The sequence below is a fragment of the Mauremys reevesii genome, linkage group 5 (genome assembly GCF_016161935.1).
Source record: "Mauremys reevesii isolate NIE-2019 linkage group 5, ASM1616193v1, whole genome shotgun sequence".
In the NCBI taxonomy this organism is placed as follows: domain Eukaryota; kingdom Metazoa; phylum Chordata; order Testudines; family Geoemydidae; genus Mauremys; species Mauremys reevesii.
Genome location: NC_052627.1, coordinates 68,135,247 through 68,149,167, shown reverse-complemented (window position 1 = coordinate 68,149,167; position 13,921 = coordinate 68,135,247). Strand labels below are relative to the sequence as shown.

The window sequence follows — 13,921 nt, the reverse complement described above, 5'->3', positions numbered from 1 at the left end:
TTGCCTATAGGCATAAATATTATTTTTCACAAATCTACACAATAGAGCTCCAAAACAGTAAATAAAGTACATGTTAGACCCTGCTCAAATCCTATGTGCAGCCACAGATTAGTGATCAGCTGCAAATGGTTGTTGTGAACAATATACAGTGAGGGGTTATCTTCTGATAGGTTCAATCAGGTTGTGAAGATCATAACACTGCATCCAGCTAATTGCATGGGGTAACTCACCAACCCATATTCAGTCAGCATGGCAATTGGTGACATCTATTTTTCATGACATCTGTTTGTTACCTTCCCTTGTTCCTGATATCTTGAACAAATCATCCCTATAGATTGTTGACAAACCATTTTATCTTATACTAGATTAGGATGTATCTGTACCAGCTGGAATGTAGCTATGTAAATATATAGTGTCCAGTATGCTAGCAACAACTTTGCCAAGTTCATGTACTGCACAGTGAACGTGTAAACATCCACTTTAATACGTGGCCTGACTTTGTTCACCTCAGATCTTCCACTAGACCCAGTGCCCAGGTGTTCTCTCTCTCCTAGAGAAACAAGATTTGATAATTTTGTTAACGATTTTGAAAAAGGTCAAAACATGAAAAACATTGTCCATAAAAAATCTGAAAAAATTGCCCCCCCCCCCACAAAAAGACAAATGCAACTGATTTGAACCCTGTGAAATAAAAGCAACTTTGAAAAGTATGTTTTCATTGAATCATTTTCCTGCTTGTCACATTAATTGGAGGATAGAGTTGTTGTTAAGAAGGAAATCTAAGATTTATAGAAGTCCTTGTTCTTTAAATTAAGAAGCAAAAGCTGACAATGACCTGGAGTTGGGTACAGTAAACATTAGAAAAGAGATTAATTAACATCCCAAAAGAAATTCTTTCAAGTTGTGGAGGATGGGGAGGCTGCAAATGTAGACTGAAAGTCTTCAACTGAGTGGAACTATTAACCAAAGAAATATAAAGGTAACAGGAAAAGAAAACAGTTTCCACCTACCTGTTTAGTCAACAATGATAATTAATGGCTTTTTAAAAACTCAGAATGGACAAACATTTCTTAAAAGATGATGGTAATCTCCTGAGTGAGGAACAGGGGAATCTACTTTAAGGTGAGTTAGAGGGGAGAAAAGTAGAAAGTAATCTGCAGAAATGTAATGTGTGTTTGCTGAGGGTGGGGAGGGTGTGGGAGGTATTTGTATTCATTGGAAGTTTGGAACTAAACCTAAACTATTCTGTACATGTCTGGTTTAGCATTTGACAAATATAAGATTAAGTATATGATGAAAAGTTCTTTGTTCCCACCCCTTCCCCATTTTGTGGATCCTGATTCTTTAGAGGGCTCTCCAGGGGATAGTGCTGTGGAGGTAGCTAATCCCTCTCCCCTTTCTGCCTCAAGGGTGAGAACTGTACACATGGAGGGATTCCTCTATTTCCATAGCTCTGAGGCACAATCTGGCACAGGAGTCTTAGACAACAGAGCTGAGTATAGATTTTAGAATCCATGGCCTACTCAATACTTCAGAGCAAAAGAAAATTCAATTCACCACTTGAAATATACACTGGTTTTCAGGAGCAATCACCTTGATGACTTTTGCAGATTCTTAGTTCAGAGGAATAAAAATATCACATGCCTGATAATGTTTTTGCATACTTTCCATGATAAAAATTGATAAAGCCAAAAAGATGCATATCCAAAGAGTTCTGTAAGCTACAGGAGAGCACAGAAGGTAGTAAAAAGAGAAAGGAAAACATGGTGGGAGCTATCCCACCTCACTATTCAAAGCAAGTCACAGTACAAACACTAGTTAAGTTTAGAATTAAGGTGCCGATTTTGGAAAAAGCTCAACTCTCATTTAGGCCATTAAAATGATGGTGAGATTTTCAAACGTATTCAGCCCCCAGAAGCTCCCATTGTCAGATGTTCAAAAAAGCACCCAACATGCTGAGTTTTTCTGAAAAATCTATCTGGCCATTAATTTTGGTGTCTCAACAGGAGCTGAGTTCTTCAGAAAATCCATCCTCACTTGTGGGTAGTGAGTACCTTTGAAAATCTGGCAAAAGCTGTGAATTGCCACTTACTAGCTACTAAATTCAAAATAGTCAGATATCCAAACTGGAGGGGCATTTATCAGCTGGGGAACCTGCTGTATTTTTACCAGTGGCCACTATAATTTCTTTTTATAATAGGAATGGATCCATCAATTCACGTTAAAAACATTCTTGCATTCCTCTCTGCAGCAATAACCGAAGATGTCTTTCTAATAGTACTGATGATTTCTTGTAAATAAAATAAAAGCAGGTTTTAAAAAAAAACCCTTTTTGTAGCTTTTTAATAATTGGGGATCCTGCTCCGAAAGGGATTTGCAGGGAGGTCACAAGGTTATTTTAGGGGTGGGTCATGGTATTGTGGTATTTTGGAAAAATACTTCTGTATTGCCTTCAGATCTGGGTGGCTGGAGAGTGGTGGCTGCTGACTGAGGGCCCAGCTGTGCAGGCAGCAGTGCAGAAATAAGGCTGGCAATACCATGCATGCCATTCTTTGGGCTTGGCTACACTCAAAACTTCAAAGCGCTGCTGCGGGAGCGCTGCCGCGGCAGTGCTTTGAAGTGTGAGTGTGGCTGCAGCGCCAGCGCTGGGAGAGAGCTCTCCCAGCGCTGCACATACTTCACCTCCCCGTGGGGATTAGCTTGCAGCGCTGGGAGCCGCGCTCCCAGCGCTGCGGCACTGTTTACACTGGCGCTTTACAGCGCTGTATCTTGCAGCACTCAGGGGGTGTTTTTTTTCACACCCCTGAGCGAGAAACTTGCAGCGCTGTAAAGCGCCAGTGTAGCCAAGGCCTTTCTTTTGCACTGCTGCTGGTGGTAGCTTTGTCTTCAGGGCTGGGCTCTGAAGGCAGCACTGCTGCCAGCAGCAGTACAGAAGGAAGCAGTACCACAACCCCCACCTACAATAACCTTGTTACCCCCTCATAACTCCTTTTTGGGTTAATTACAACACTGTGAAATGTCAGATTTAAATAGCTGAAATCATGAATTTTACAATTTTAAAAATCATATTACCATGAAATTGACCAAAATGGACTGAATTTGTTAGGGCCCTACATACGCTTATGCAATCAGGAAGTGTAATTACAGCACATATAGGTATACCCAAGCTAACTTTTATGAAGGCAGCTCACTCAAAATAGCAGTGTAGCCAGGATAGCATGGGCAGCGACACTGGTTAATTACCTGAGTCCATATCCAGGATCCCAGGTGAGATTGTGTGTGGGCAGCTGGCATATGCCTCAGCCCATGCCACCACAGTTACATTGCTATTTTTAGTGATCTGGCTCTATCAAAGCTAGCTTTGGGATACCTATATAAGCTATAATCATATCTTCTGATTGCAGTGTGAACATATCCTCAGTGCTACTGGGAATGCACATCATTCTCTTTGGCCCAAGCTATGATACTCATTCCTGGAATTACTAATGTAATCGTGAATAACTTCTTACATAGAACTCCCAGAAAGGGACAGTGGGTTCATCTTAGATAAATGCCATATGGCAGACTTCAGTTTGGGCAGGGTCAGAACCACAGTTTGCACCCCTAGTGTGTGGAAAAAATAGAATAAAAAGTTGATTTTGTAAAATGCAATTTGGGGTTTGTATCTTGGGGACTCTTTGCTAAAATAACCCCATATTTGGGTCACTAATACTCCCCACAAGCAGGGCCGGCTCCAGACCCCAGCGCGGCAAGCATGCGCGTGGGGCGGCCTTTTCCCGGGGGGGCGGCAGGTCCACCGGAGCCCCGGGACGACCGGACCTGCCGCAGGCATGACTGCGGAGGGGGCGCTCCTCCCGCGGCTCGGCTGGACCTCCTGCAGGCATGACTGCGGCAGCTCAAGCAGAGCCGCCGGACCTGCGAACCGTCCGCAGCTGCGGGAGGTCCAGCCGAGCCGCGCGACCAGCGGACCCTCCGCAGTCATGCCCGCGGGAGGTCCGCTGCTCCCGCGGCTCCGGGGCGCCTTCCGCGCATGACTGCTTGGGGCGGCCAAAAAGGTAGAGCCGCCCCTGCCCACAAGGCATAGCAAATGTAAAGACAATGTAAGAGAACATGTGGATTTTAGAGCACTTACAACAGTCTACCTTTAAACAGAGAGCAATGCTCTGTCTTAACTGAAGCAGAGCTGGCCCTCTGCTACAATAGAGGGAACAGAGAGTCATAAACAGAGAGTTAGTGAATCTTAATGGAGAAGGGACAACCAATAGTAACCTGTGCAGCTGAGAGGGGTTTTTTTCAAACTAGCAAATTCAAAATACAATGTATTTTGAATTTCTAATTTTGTGTCATAGAAGTCAGATAGAAAGGGAAGTAAAACTAATAGCAGCAATATTTTCTAACCTGACAATGATGAAAAGAGCTATGGGTTACAACTTCAATGATCCCAATTTAAAATTAGGCAATATATATTCACTATTCTTATTGTTATTGAGAAAGGAGTTGAATGAGAGGGCAGTAGTGGCTAGAGCCCAAGTCATGTCTTAAGGCTCCATTGTGCTGGGCACTGTACAAACACACAACAAAAAGACTGCAAATAATTTTTTCCATTAGACTTCATTTTTGTTTTAAATGCAGCACTGCAGTAGTTCCTAGGGACCCTAATAATTGATCAGGGCCCCATTGTGCTAGGCACTGTGAAAATACAACAAAAAGATGGTCTCTGTCCCCAAAGAGCTTACAATTCTTGGCCCCAATTCTCCAAACATTTACACACATGCTTAACTTACTGGAAGCAGAGCTTCTCTAAACCCCCTCGAATTCTACAATTTCTTATGTGAGATGTGTGACCAGTACTGCACTCACTATTCCAGATGACAGTGAACCAATGATCTATATAATGGCATTATAATACTTTCTGGATTATTCTCCACAGGGCCGGCTCTAGCTTTTTTGCCACCCCAAGCAAAAAAAACAAAAAACGCAGCAGGATGGCTGGAATGTGCCACCCCAAGATTGGCCGGAATGCCGCCCCTTACAATGGGCTGCCCCAGACACGTGCTTCCTCGTCTGGTGCCTGGAGCCAGCCCTGATTCTCCAGTCTGTTCCTTAACATTTGTTTTATTTTTTTTCACCACATTTTCACACTGAACAAAAGTCTTCACTGGACTATCCAAATGGCTGGTCCTTTCCCTGAACTGATTCAATTAAATTAGAACCTAGGAAGTACATCAATAGTTAATTTTTTTCCTCCAATGTGCATTACTGAATTTCATCTGCCATTATATTGCCCATTCACGTAGCTTGGTTAGTTCCTCAGAAGTTCCTTACAGTCTTCTCAGTACTTGACTAACCTACATAATTTTGTGTTACCAGCAAAGTTTGTTAATTTACTGCTCATGTCCTTTTCCAGATTATTACTAAATCCATTAAACAATACTGTTAACCTTTCTTCTATGCAGGGCTGGCTCCAGGCACCAGCGCAGGAAGCAGGTGCTTGGGGCGGCCAATGGAGAGGGGCGGCACATCCAGGTCTTCAGCGGCAATTCGGCAGTGGGTCCCTCAATCCCTCTTGGAGGGAAGGACCGGCCACTGAATTGCCGCCAAAGAATGAAGTGGCACGGTAGAGCAGCCACCGATCGTGGCTGTTTCTTTTTTTGTCTCTTTGCTGCTTGGGGTGGCAAAAAAGCTGGAGCCTGCCTTCCTTCTATGATGAAAACTGACTTGTTTTTAGGATTCTGACTCAAAACTCAACCTAAATCCACCCAAAAGATTCTCCAGCCTTTCAGGCAAAAGAGCAAATTTTTGGTCTGATGGAAAAGGCATATGGAAGTGGGGCAACAAAGGGGGTGGTTGTTTCAACCGAGTTTCACATTCAGTTTTGTTTAGAAACTAAAACAAAATTAACAGATACAAAACCCTGAAAACCAAACAAACAGACTGAACAGACCCCATGAACTAAAACCACTAAGGTTCACATAGCTCTGCACAGTATCCCTTTCAGGTCCTAATCCTGCACCACTGAAGTCAATGGGAGTTTAGTCACTGATTTCAGTGTGCATAGGATCAGGCCCTAATAGATCATTGTCAGATTTGTACCTATGTGCCTAAACCTGAAAAGACTTTCTACTACTGTTAGCAACCCCATTGCAAACTTGCAACTGAGGGGATGGAAAGACTTTATACATAGACTAAAGAAGTGGGTAAGTGTTTTCAGACTCATCCCTTGTATGGTCTTATTTTTATAAAGGTCAAAGTTAATTTCATTAGTTTTACAGTTTTCAGCAAACCTTTTGGCAAAGAAGAAATTTCTCTAAATACACCAAACTCCTTTTTTTAAAACATTCACCTACTTAGTTTATGTAAGTTTTAAATACGTCACTCCCAGTTTTTTTACCTTCCAATCATCAAGATCATTTCTTTTGTTTTTAATAAAGCTGTACTTCACGTTTTCAGTCTTAATATTATTCAGTACTTGAAGTAATTGTGACTTATTTCATAATTGCAGGAGATATGTGGAATAAAAGTGGCTGGGATTTGTTTTCAGGAAACATTCTTCAGAAAGGGACCTCTGGAGTGGTTTGGGCTTTATAAAAGTTTCACTGTGATTTGTTCAAAAGTGATCTTCCACACCTATGTCTGCAGTTGCTCCAAACAACATAGACTAAATGATCAATTATCTGTAATTTTGCCTGAACCAAGCTTCTTGAAGCTTTTAATAATTTTAAATATATTCCTCAATAATTTTAAGCACTCTGATCTCCACATAATTGGCTTAAGAGCCTCATTTTGATCAAGGACTTTACACAAATTGGTAATTCCATTTATTCAAGCACACATAAAAACCATATAAAGGTACAAAACTAAAGAAGTTACCTTTTTCTCAACAATGTCCCCCTTTTCAGTAATTATATATATATTTGGAGAATCATCATTTATTACATTTAAAACAAAAATAAATTCTAATGGACAAAATAATTTACAGTCTTTTCGTTGTGTGTTTGTACAGTGCCCAGCACAATGGGGCCCTAAGACATGACTTGGGCTCTAGCCACTGCTGCCCTCTCATTCAACTCCTTTCTCAGTTAAACAAACTTCTTCTTTTCAATCTCTCATCAAATGAGAGTTTTGCCATCTCCCTAATAAAGAAGGGCAAAAAAGAATGATTAGGGGGATGGTAAAACTTTAATTTGATGAGAGATTGAAAAGAAGAGATTTGTTCATATGAGAAAGAATTTGAATAAGAGGGGACCTGATAAAAGTATATAAAATAAGTAGACTAGGAGCTTCTGTTCTCTCCATCATGTAAGAGCAAGGGGCCATGCCAATGAAATGGAAAAGTGGCAAATTCAAACTAGTAAAAGGAAATACATTTTCACACAAAATACAATTAAATTTTGGAACTTTTTACCATAAGAAGTCATTAAAACCAAGAATTTAGCAAAATTCAATGAGGATCTAGGCTTTTATTTGGATAACAAAAATAGCCAGAGTTATAATTAATTAGTGGTAACAAATCCTTTAGGAAGGGATATAAAATCACATGCATCAGGATTTAAGTGTTATGTGTGTCAGTTCCAAAGGTAACTGCACCTCTGACCCTTTTGAAAGCTCCTTGAGCACATCCTACTTAGCTTTCAGACCACTAACTGTCACCTTTCCTGGGGTAGAATCCTATGACTCCCTCCCATTAGATTGAGGATTTAGGCTGCAATTCACTGTGATTATTGCAACTGGTCTGAGTTTAGTCCAGCATTTATAGCTCTCTCAGGGGACAATGACAGGTTAACCAGTGACTAGCTAACCTTCATAAACAAAGCATTATTTGCTCAGAACAAAAGCATTACAGAGAAAACGTATCTTAAAAACAATAAACATCTTAGATGCTGATCCAAGTTTGCCAAGCTGTCATCCATCGTCCACACAGAGGCCCTCAAACGAACGAGTACTTCCAAACCCCTCTCACAGGTTCTGTCCTGCTTGCTGATAGTGTCATGTCAATTCCTGGACTGAGGTAGAATGACTTACTTCCTGTCACCAGGGTAGTCACTTTATACAGTTCTCAGTTCTTTGTTTCTTAGTCTTCTGTAAACAGTTCAAACCAGGATGTCCAATTTCCCCCCAAGTGGGTGAGTCTTCTTCAGACTAGCTACATTAATCCCGCTCCCATAGTTCCTGGAACTAAAGTATAAACCCCAGCCCATACGATATCTGTAATGTTTAAAGTTGATACAATATTCTCAAAGATAGCCCATGAATCCATAATATCGGTCATATAAGGGGCTATGCTGCAACTTTCATAGTGGGTGGGTGATTAGATAATCCCACATCTGCCTAATGTGTGGGTGCTTTCACCTTTCTCCTAAGCATCTGGTGCTGGCAATTGTTGGGGACAGGATACTGGACTGAGTGATCCAGTATGGCAGTTCCTATGAATTTCACTAGGCTCCTAGGGCAACATTTTAAATAGTGATTTTTGCATTTAGGAGTGAGATTGACTTTTAATGAGATTTAGGCTCTAAAAGTCAGACTTGTTAATAAAGATGCAGACAAATGCCTAGTGCAATTTTCTCAAAGGGAGTTAGGTGCTTTGGAAAATCACACTAGGCACCTGATCTACTGACATCTTTAGGCATCTAAATACCTCAGTGCCTAAGCCACTTTTGAAAAGGGGATTTTTACGGCCAGATTTACAAACACATTTAGATGCCTAAAGATGCAGATAGGCACCTGTGATTTATAAAAGCTTCTAAACAAGTTGGGTAATAATTACCTAAGTGCCGATGTACCTTTGTAAATCTGGCTCCTAGGCAATAATCCTGCAAGCGTTTACAGGCATGCTTAGCTTTCCTCATGTGATTAGCCCCAATAAACTGAATGAGATTACTGGCGTATTAAGCACACGTGTTGCAGAAACCAGCCCTTAGTTTCTTGACAAGAGTTTCCCACAAGAAGCTCTGCCAAGGTGGGACGGTAGAAAGCAAACAACGGGCCTCCGGGAACCAGGTGTTAGTACATTTTGTGGCCTAGGGGCGAAGTTTCTCTGTCCACTTGGGCTTCAGGTTTCAGCCTTTCTGTGGCCAACAAAAAGCCTCTAGTGAAATGATCATCATTAAAGCCAGGGGCTGATCCCCCAGCAGCGTCAGGTTCTGCGGGGCTCAATGGAATCCGCGCGCTCCTCGCCTCTGCACCAGGCGCCGCTTGCCCCGCCGGCTTGTGCGGGCTTGGCCGCGAGCCGTGCGCGGAGCAGGGGGAGGGCCGGGGAGGAGGGCGGGGTGGGACGCGCGCAGGGAGCTGAGTGGACGGCTCCAGACGGCGGCGCGTGCAGCAGCTCCAGAAAGAGCCGGAGTTGGCAGCGTCGAGCCGCGTTTCCAGTAGGAGCGGGGAGCCCGGTGCGGGGCTTGCAGCAAGGTGATGGGCTAGGCACCATTGCTCTACGCGCCCCGGCTTCAGCTCCCCTCCTCTCTCTGCCCTGCCTCCTCCGCGCGTGGAGGGAAGGAGCATCCCTACTGCGCCTCTCCCCGGCTCCCGCTACCTGCCCCCCTCCCGCCCGTCCTTTGCCCGGGGAGCGCTCCCGTGTGGCTTCTTGTTTGTGAACCCCCTCGCTTTGTGTCTCCTCTTGCACAGATGCTGAAGGTGGCAGCCTTCATGTGCGTGTGTGCAGCAGCTTGGTACAGCCAGGGTCTAGCAGCGGCGGCGGCGGCGGCCGGGGGCAGGTCGGACCCCGGCAATTTTCTGGATGATAAACAATGGCTCACTACCGTCTCCCAGTATGACAAGGAGGTCGGACAGTGGAACAAATTCCGCGACGTAAGTTCAACCCCTCCCCACCGACTCGTCTGGGGTTAAATGCAGTCGCGGCTGGGTTCGGCCCTTCTAGCTGGGGGACGGTGGGTAATAAGTTCTCAAACCCTCTCCTGTCTGGTTTCAGAGTGGTAGCCCTGTTAGTGTGCATGAGCAAAACCAAGGAGACCTTGCATGTTCCCCCCACCGGGCCTGGAAGGCTGGAGCGAGGCTGTGCTACATTCTTCCCTGTAGCCTGGCTTTGATGGCATTGCACAATATTGGCCCTTGTGCACAGCCATCGCAGCGGTGCGGGCTGAACTTTTCTTGAATGATGTTTCTGCACCATGGCGGTGCGCTGAGTGTAAACACACACACACACACCCGAGCGCGAGGGGAAGATGTGCTCTCCCACAGTGGCGCTGCTGCTAGGCGATCCCTGATGTGCCCCTGCTGCTGAGCAATAAGGATCGATCCGGTCACTAATAGGCCTTTAAAGAACTTTAAGCTGGCGGCGTAGGGAGATGTCGTCTCTACCCTGGTGGGGGAGGGGAAGGGGCTACTTGCACAGGGTTAGCACTGTTATCATAAGTGCTGATCGTTGTTGCTATATTAACTTTTAAAGGACGAGGTCCCCCCCCCCCCTTTCTTAAGTCGCAGGCCTCCTTGGAGGCGACAATAAAAGGGATAACTCGGACTATGCCTTTTGCAAAGGGTCATTCAAGTAAAGGAGGATCCCGTGGTCGGATCTGGCTGTTGCACCGTTAGCCGTGATATGTCTGCCATTCTTTCCACCTGATTTGAGAGAAGCCCTGTAATAAACTGCCCCTTTCCGTTTCCATTGTTTAAGATATCAGGTGTGCACTACTCCAGAGCTAGTCAATCACGTTTTCACTAGGGCATAGCCCATCTGGCCAGCTATTTTCCCCCATTAGACTGGGAGATAGATGCACTGTACCAGCGTTTGGCCTCCAGTGACCTCTGTAGCCCAAACACGAAATTCACAAGGCATCAAAGGAGCAAAGTGAAAAGAGAGGAAGAGGCAGTCCTCGGTGCAGGCAATGAAGACAAATCGGGTTCAGCTTCAAAAATCAGTGCAAGTGCAATCATGATAGTCTTGACAAATTGTTCCATGTGTAAAGTGGAAAGGCAGTAAGTTTCTGTTTAATGAGTCTCTAGTGGTTTCTTTCCCTGAAATGAGGTTAACACCACTGCTATTGAAATATGGATTTTGTCTGTCTGTCTCTCTCTCTCCTGAAATGGATTACTGCAGAAAATACTAATTTCTCACTTAAAATATGCTATGTGTACCTTACAATTTGTGTCAATATTGAAATTCATTTTGCAACACGGAAAAGTATTAGCAAGATAACAGACTATATGGATAGTTGCTACTTTTTCTAAATACTTTTTATGAAATATACTTCAAAGATGAATCCTACTATGGAACCTAAGTAAGGGCATAAATGGCTTGTATATCATAAGATATTTCAGCTGCATGGGAATAGGACTAAACCTTCTAGCTAATTCTTTCCCAGATATCATAAATTGAATAGTGGTTCTGATCTCTCAGATTACTTCAGTTGTTGTCATAACAAACATGGCAACTTAATTTAGTGGAAGCTAATGGGTGGTTGTTTTGTTTACCATTACTGTTTGTTAACTTACATGCTCACTGGTGTGTCCTGGTGTGTGTGTATGTTTTTGTTTGTCTGTAGTTCCTGGAATTAATTGATTGATAACAAAAAAGTCCTACATTTTGTAGCTTTTGTCACCCTATCTGTGCAGTGGTTTTCTATTTATCCCTATTGAGCTGTTTAAAACTCCAGTATTCAAAAGGTTCTCCTCCTACAGTTTGTCAATAACAACCCATCTCTGTAGTTGACTCTAGTGATTCTGGGGGAATGATTTTTTTTCCCTAAAAAGGAGCTATATCCAATGCACTTCTGAATATTGTACTTGAATGTATATTTTGAAGGTGAGATATGAACTTGAGAACTAAGGTTGCATGAATAAAAAATGAGTTACTTCTATATTTATGGGAAATTCACTTCCACAGTGTTTTACACATTTAAAACCTGTATTGAGTTATGCCAAACATCTCTTAAATACTAATAGTTGTTAATTTTTTTTAAAAGAAGATGTTTCAATATTTCTTCAGAAACATGCAGTGCTATGTAAATATTATAGGATTAAGTACTGTTGTGGACAATGCCAAACAACTCATAAGTTAAATTTTTATAATTAGACAATATCATTTCCATAAGATAGCATCTCCAGCCTGTCTGGAAGACAAGTGCTGTCTGTCTGTCTCTTGGGTGCCCATTGGCATATACTGTAATACTGGATATTAGCCAGATAATTTACTCTGTGACAGGTAGGTATCCCAAGGGTTTTAAAAGTAACTACTCTGAGTGAGCACTGAATACAGATCATTTTTAGGCAACCCTTACAAATATGCTGGTTTGTTTCTATTTATTTATTTTCTCATGGTTTTATGAAGTTGGTATCTCTGTGAGGATTCAAATCTTATTTCTCATAGAGTCGGTTGGTTATTGTATTGAAATCTAAGTATTCTAATTCATTAGGAAGTGGTTATAATAGAAAGTCTTTTGCAGTGAAGCATTACTATCTTTAAACTGGTTTCAGAGTAGCAGCCGTGTTAATCTGTATCCCCAAAAAGAACAGGAGTACTTGTGGCACCTTAAAGACTAACAAATTTATTTTAGCATGAGCTTTCGTGAGCTACAGCTCACTTCTTCGGATGCATAGAATGGAACACACAGATCTGTGTGTTCCATTCTATGCATCCGAAGAAGTGAGCTGTAGCTCACGAAAGCTCATGCTAAAATAAATTTGTTAGTCTTTAAGGTGCCACAAGTACTCCTGTTCTTTTATCTTTAAACTGTAGGTGGGTTTGCAGAAATCCATAGAATATAACTGGAGCAAATCAGTAACTGAAAACTGAACTTAACTATTTGTCCAGCAGTTTGCAACCCCTCCCCCCCCAAAAAAGGAGAACCAATTTCAAGCAGCCTTGAACTACTACCTTCAGTTTTTAGATAACTGAGGAATATATTTTAGTGAATCTTTTGAAATGTTGTATAGCTAGCTTTATGTGACTTTTTGTAGTGTCACTCTTTGAAATTGGGGTTAGGTACTTCATTGCTGCTTTTAAAAGTTTTAAGAAAATCAAATGTTGCCTCCTACCTCAGGATAGAACAGCACAAATACATATACTTATACGTACATACGTGTGTGTGTAAGGAGTTAAAATTGGAAGTGCAGCTTTGTGAGGCCTTATATATAATTTTTTTTTCTTTTTCAGTATTCAGAAAGAAACCTGTTTTCCACAAACTAGAGGGGGAAAAAAAACACAGTTGTGTAGGGGAGATGGAATTTTTTTGGTGTGAAAAAAATATTAAAGGCTTAACTTATGAAATGACAGAATTGATGAATATGGAAGGTAATGACTGACTTCTGCCTCATTTCTTAAGAGTTTTTTAGATCACAATGAAAGAATTCAGGGAAGTTCAGAAAGATTGTTCATAAACATATGTTCTTTAACTAAAACTAAACCTGATCTGATCTAACATAAAACATTCTCTTAACTTAATGTCTTCTAGAATGTCAGCATTTTAGGGAAAGACTTTAAGCAATGCAATCATTCATTAACTCAGTAATAATATTGGCTTACAGAATCTGTCTGTACAAAGCTGTAAAAACACAGAACTGACTCCTCTCTCTCTCTCCCTCCCTCCCCCCCCCCACCCCGTTGCCTGGAATGTCTTTTCACTGCAGTCCTTGATCTTGGTGACAAATCTGTAGAGAATTATGAAACTGGTCTAGGCGAGAGACATGTCTCACTATAAAACACTGGAAAGCTGTGTATATGTTGGAGGCTACTATATACTGGCATTGATCTATGTGCAAAACTCTCATGGACATCACTGGTTTTGTGTTTAAAAAAAATTAGGATAGAATGGTAGTGTTTTTTTTTTAAAGGGGGGGGGAAGAGACTTTAGTGCACTCTTTTTTTATACACAAAGTGTACTCATTCCCATGAGAACCAGAAGTGTGACAGATACTGTGGATCAGATACAGGGCTGTATCTAAACTGTACTTTGTGCAGCTTGTGAAGGAA

General features: G+C 42.2%; 1 protein-coding gene across 4 annotated transcripts in view; it reads left to right on the top strand.

Annotated features, from left to right (window-relative positions):
- The first annotated feature begins 9,283 nt into the window (after positions 1-9,283).
- SPOCK3 (SPARC (osteonectin), cwcv and kazal like domains proteoglycan 3) overlaps positions 9,284-13,921 on the top strand; it is a 396,361-nt gene continuing 391,723 nt past the window's right edge. For all 4 annotated transcript variants that reach the window (XM_039542374.1, XM_039542372.1, XM_039542373.1 and 1 more), the window contains exons 1-2: positions 9,284-9,405; positions 9,622-9,804. In XM_039542374.1, coding sequence (XP_039398308.1) covers positions 9,622-9,804 — 183 coding nt within the window. In that variant the 5' untranslated portion in view covers positions 9,284-9,405. The remainder of the gene's footprint in view (positions 9,406-9,621; positions 9,805-13,921) is intronic.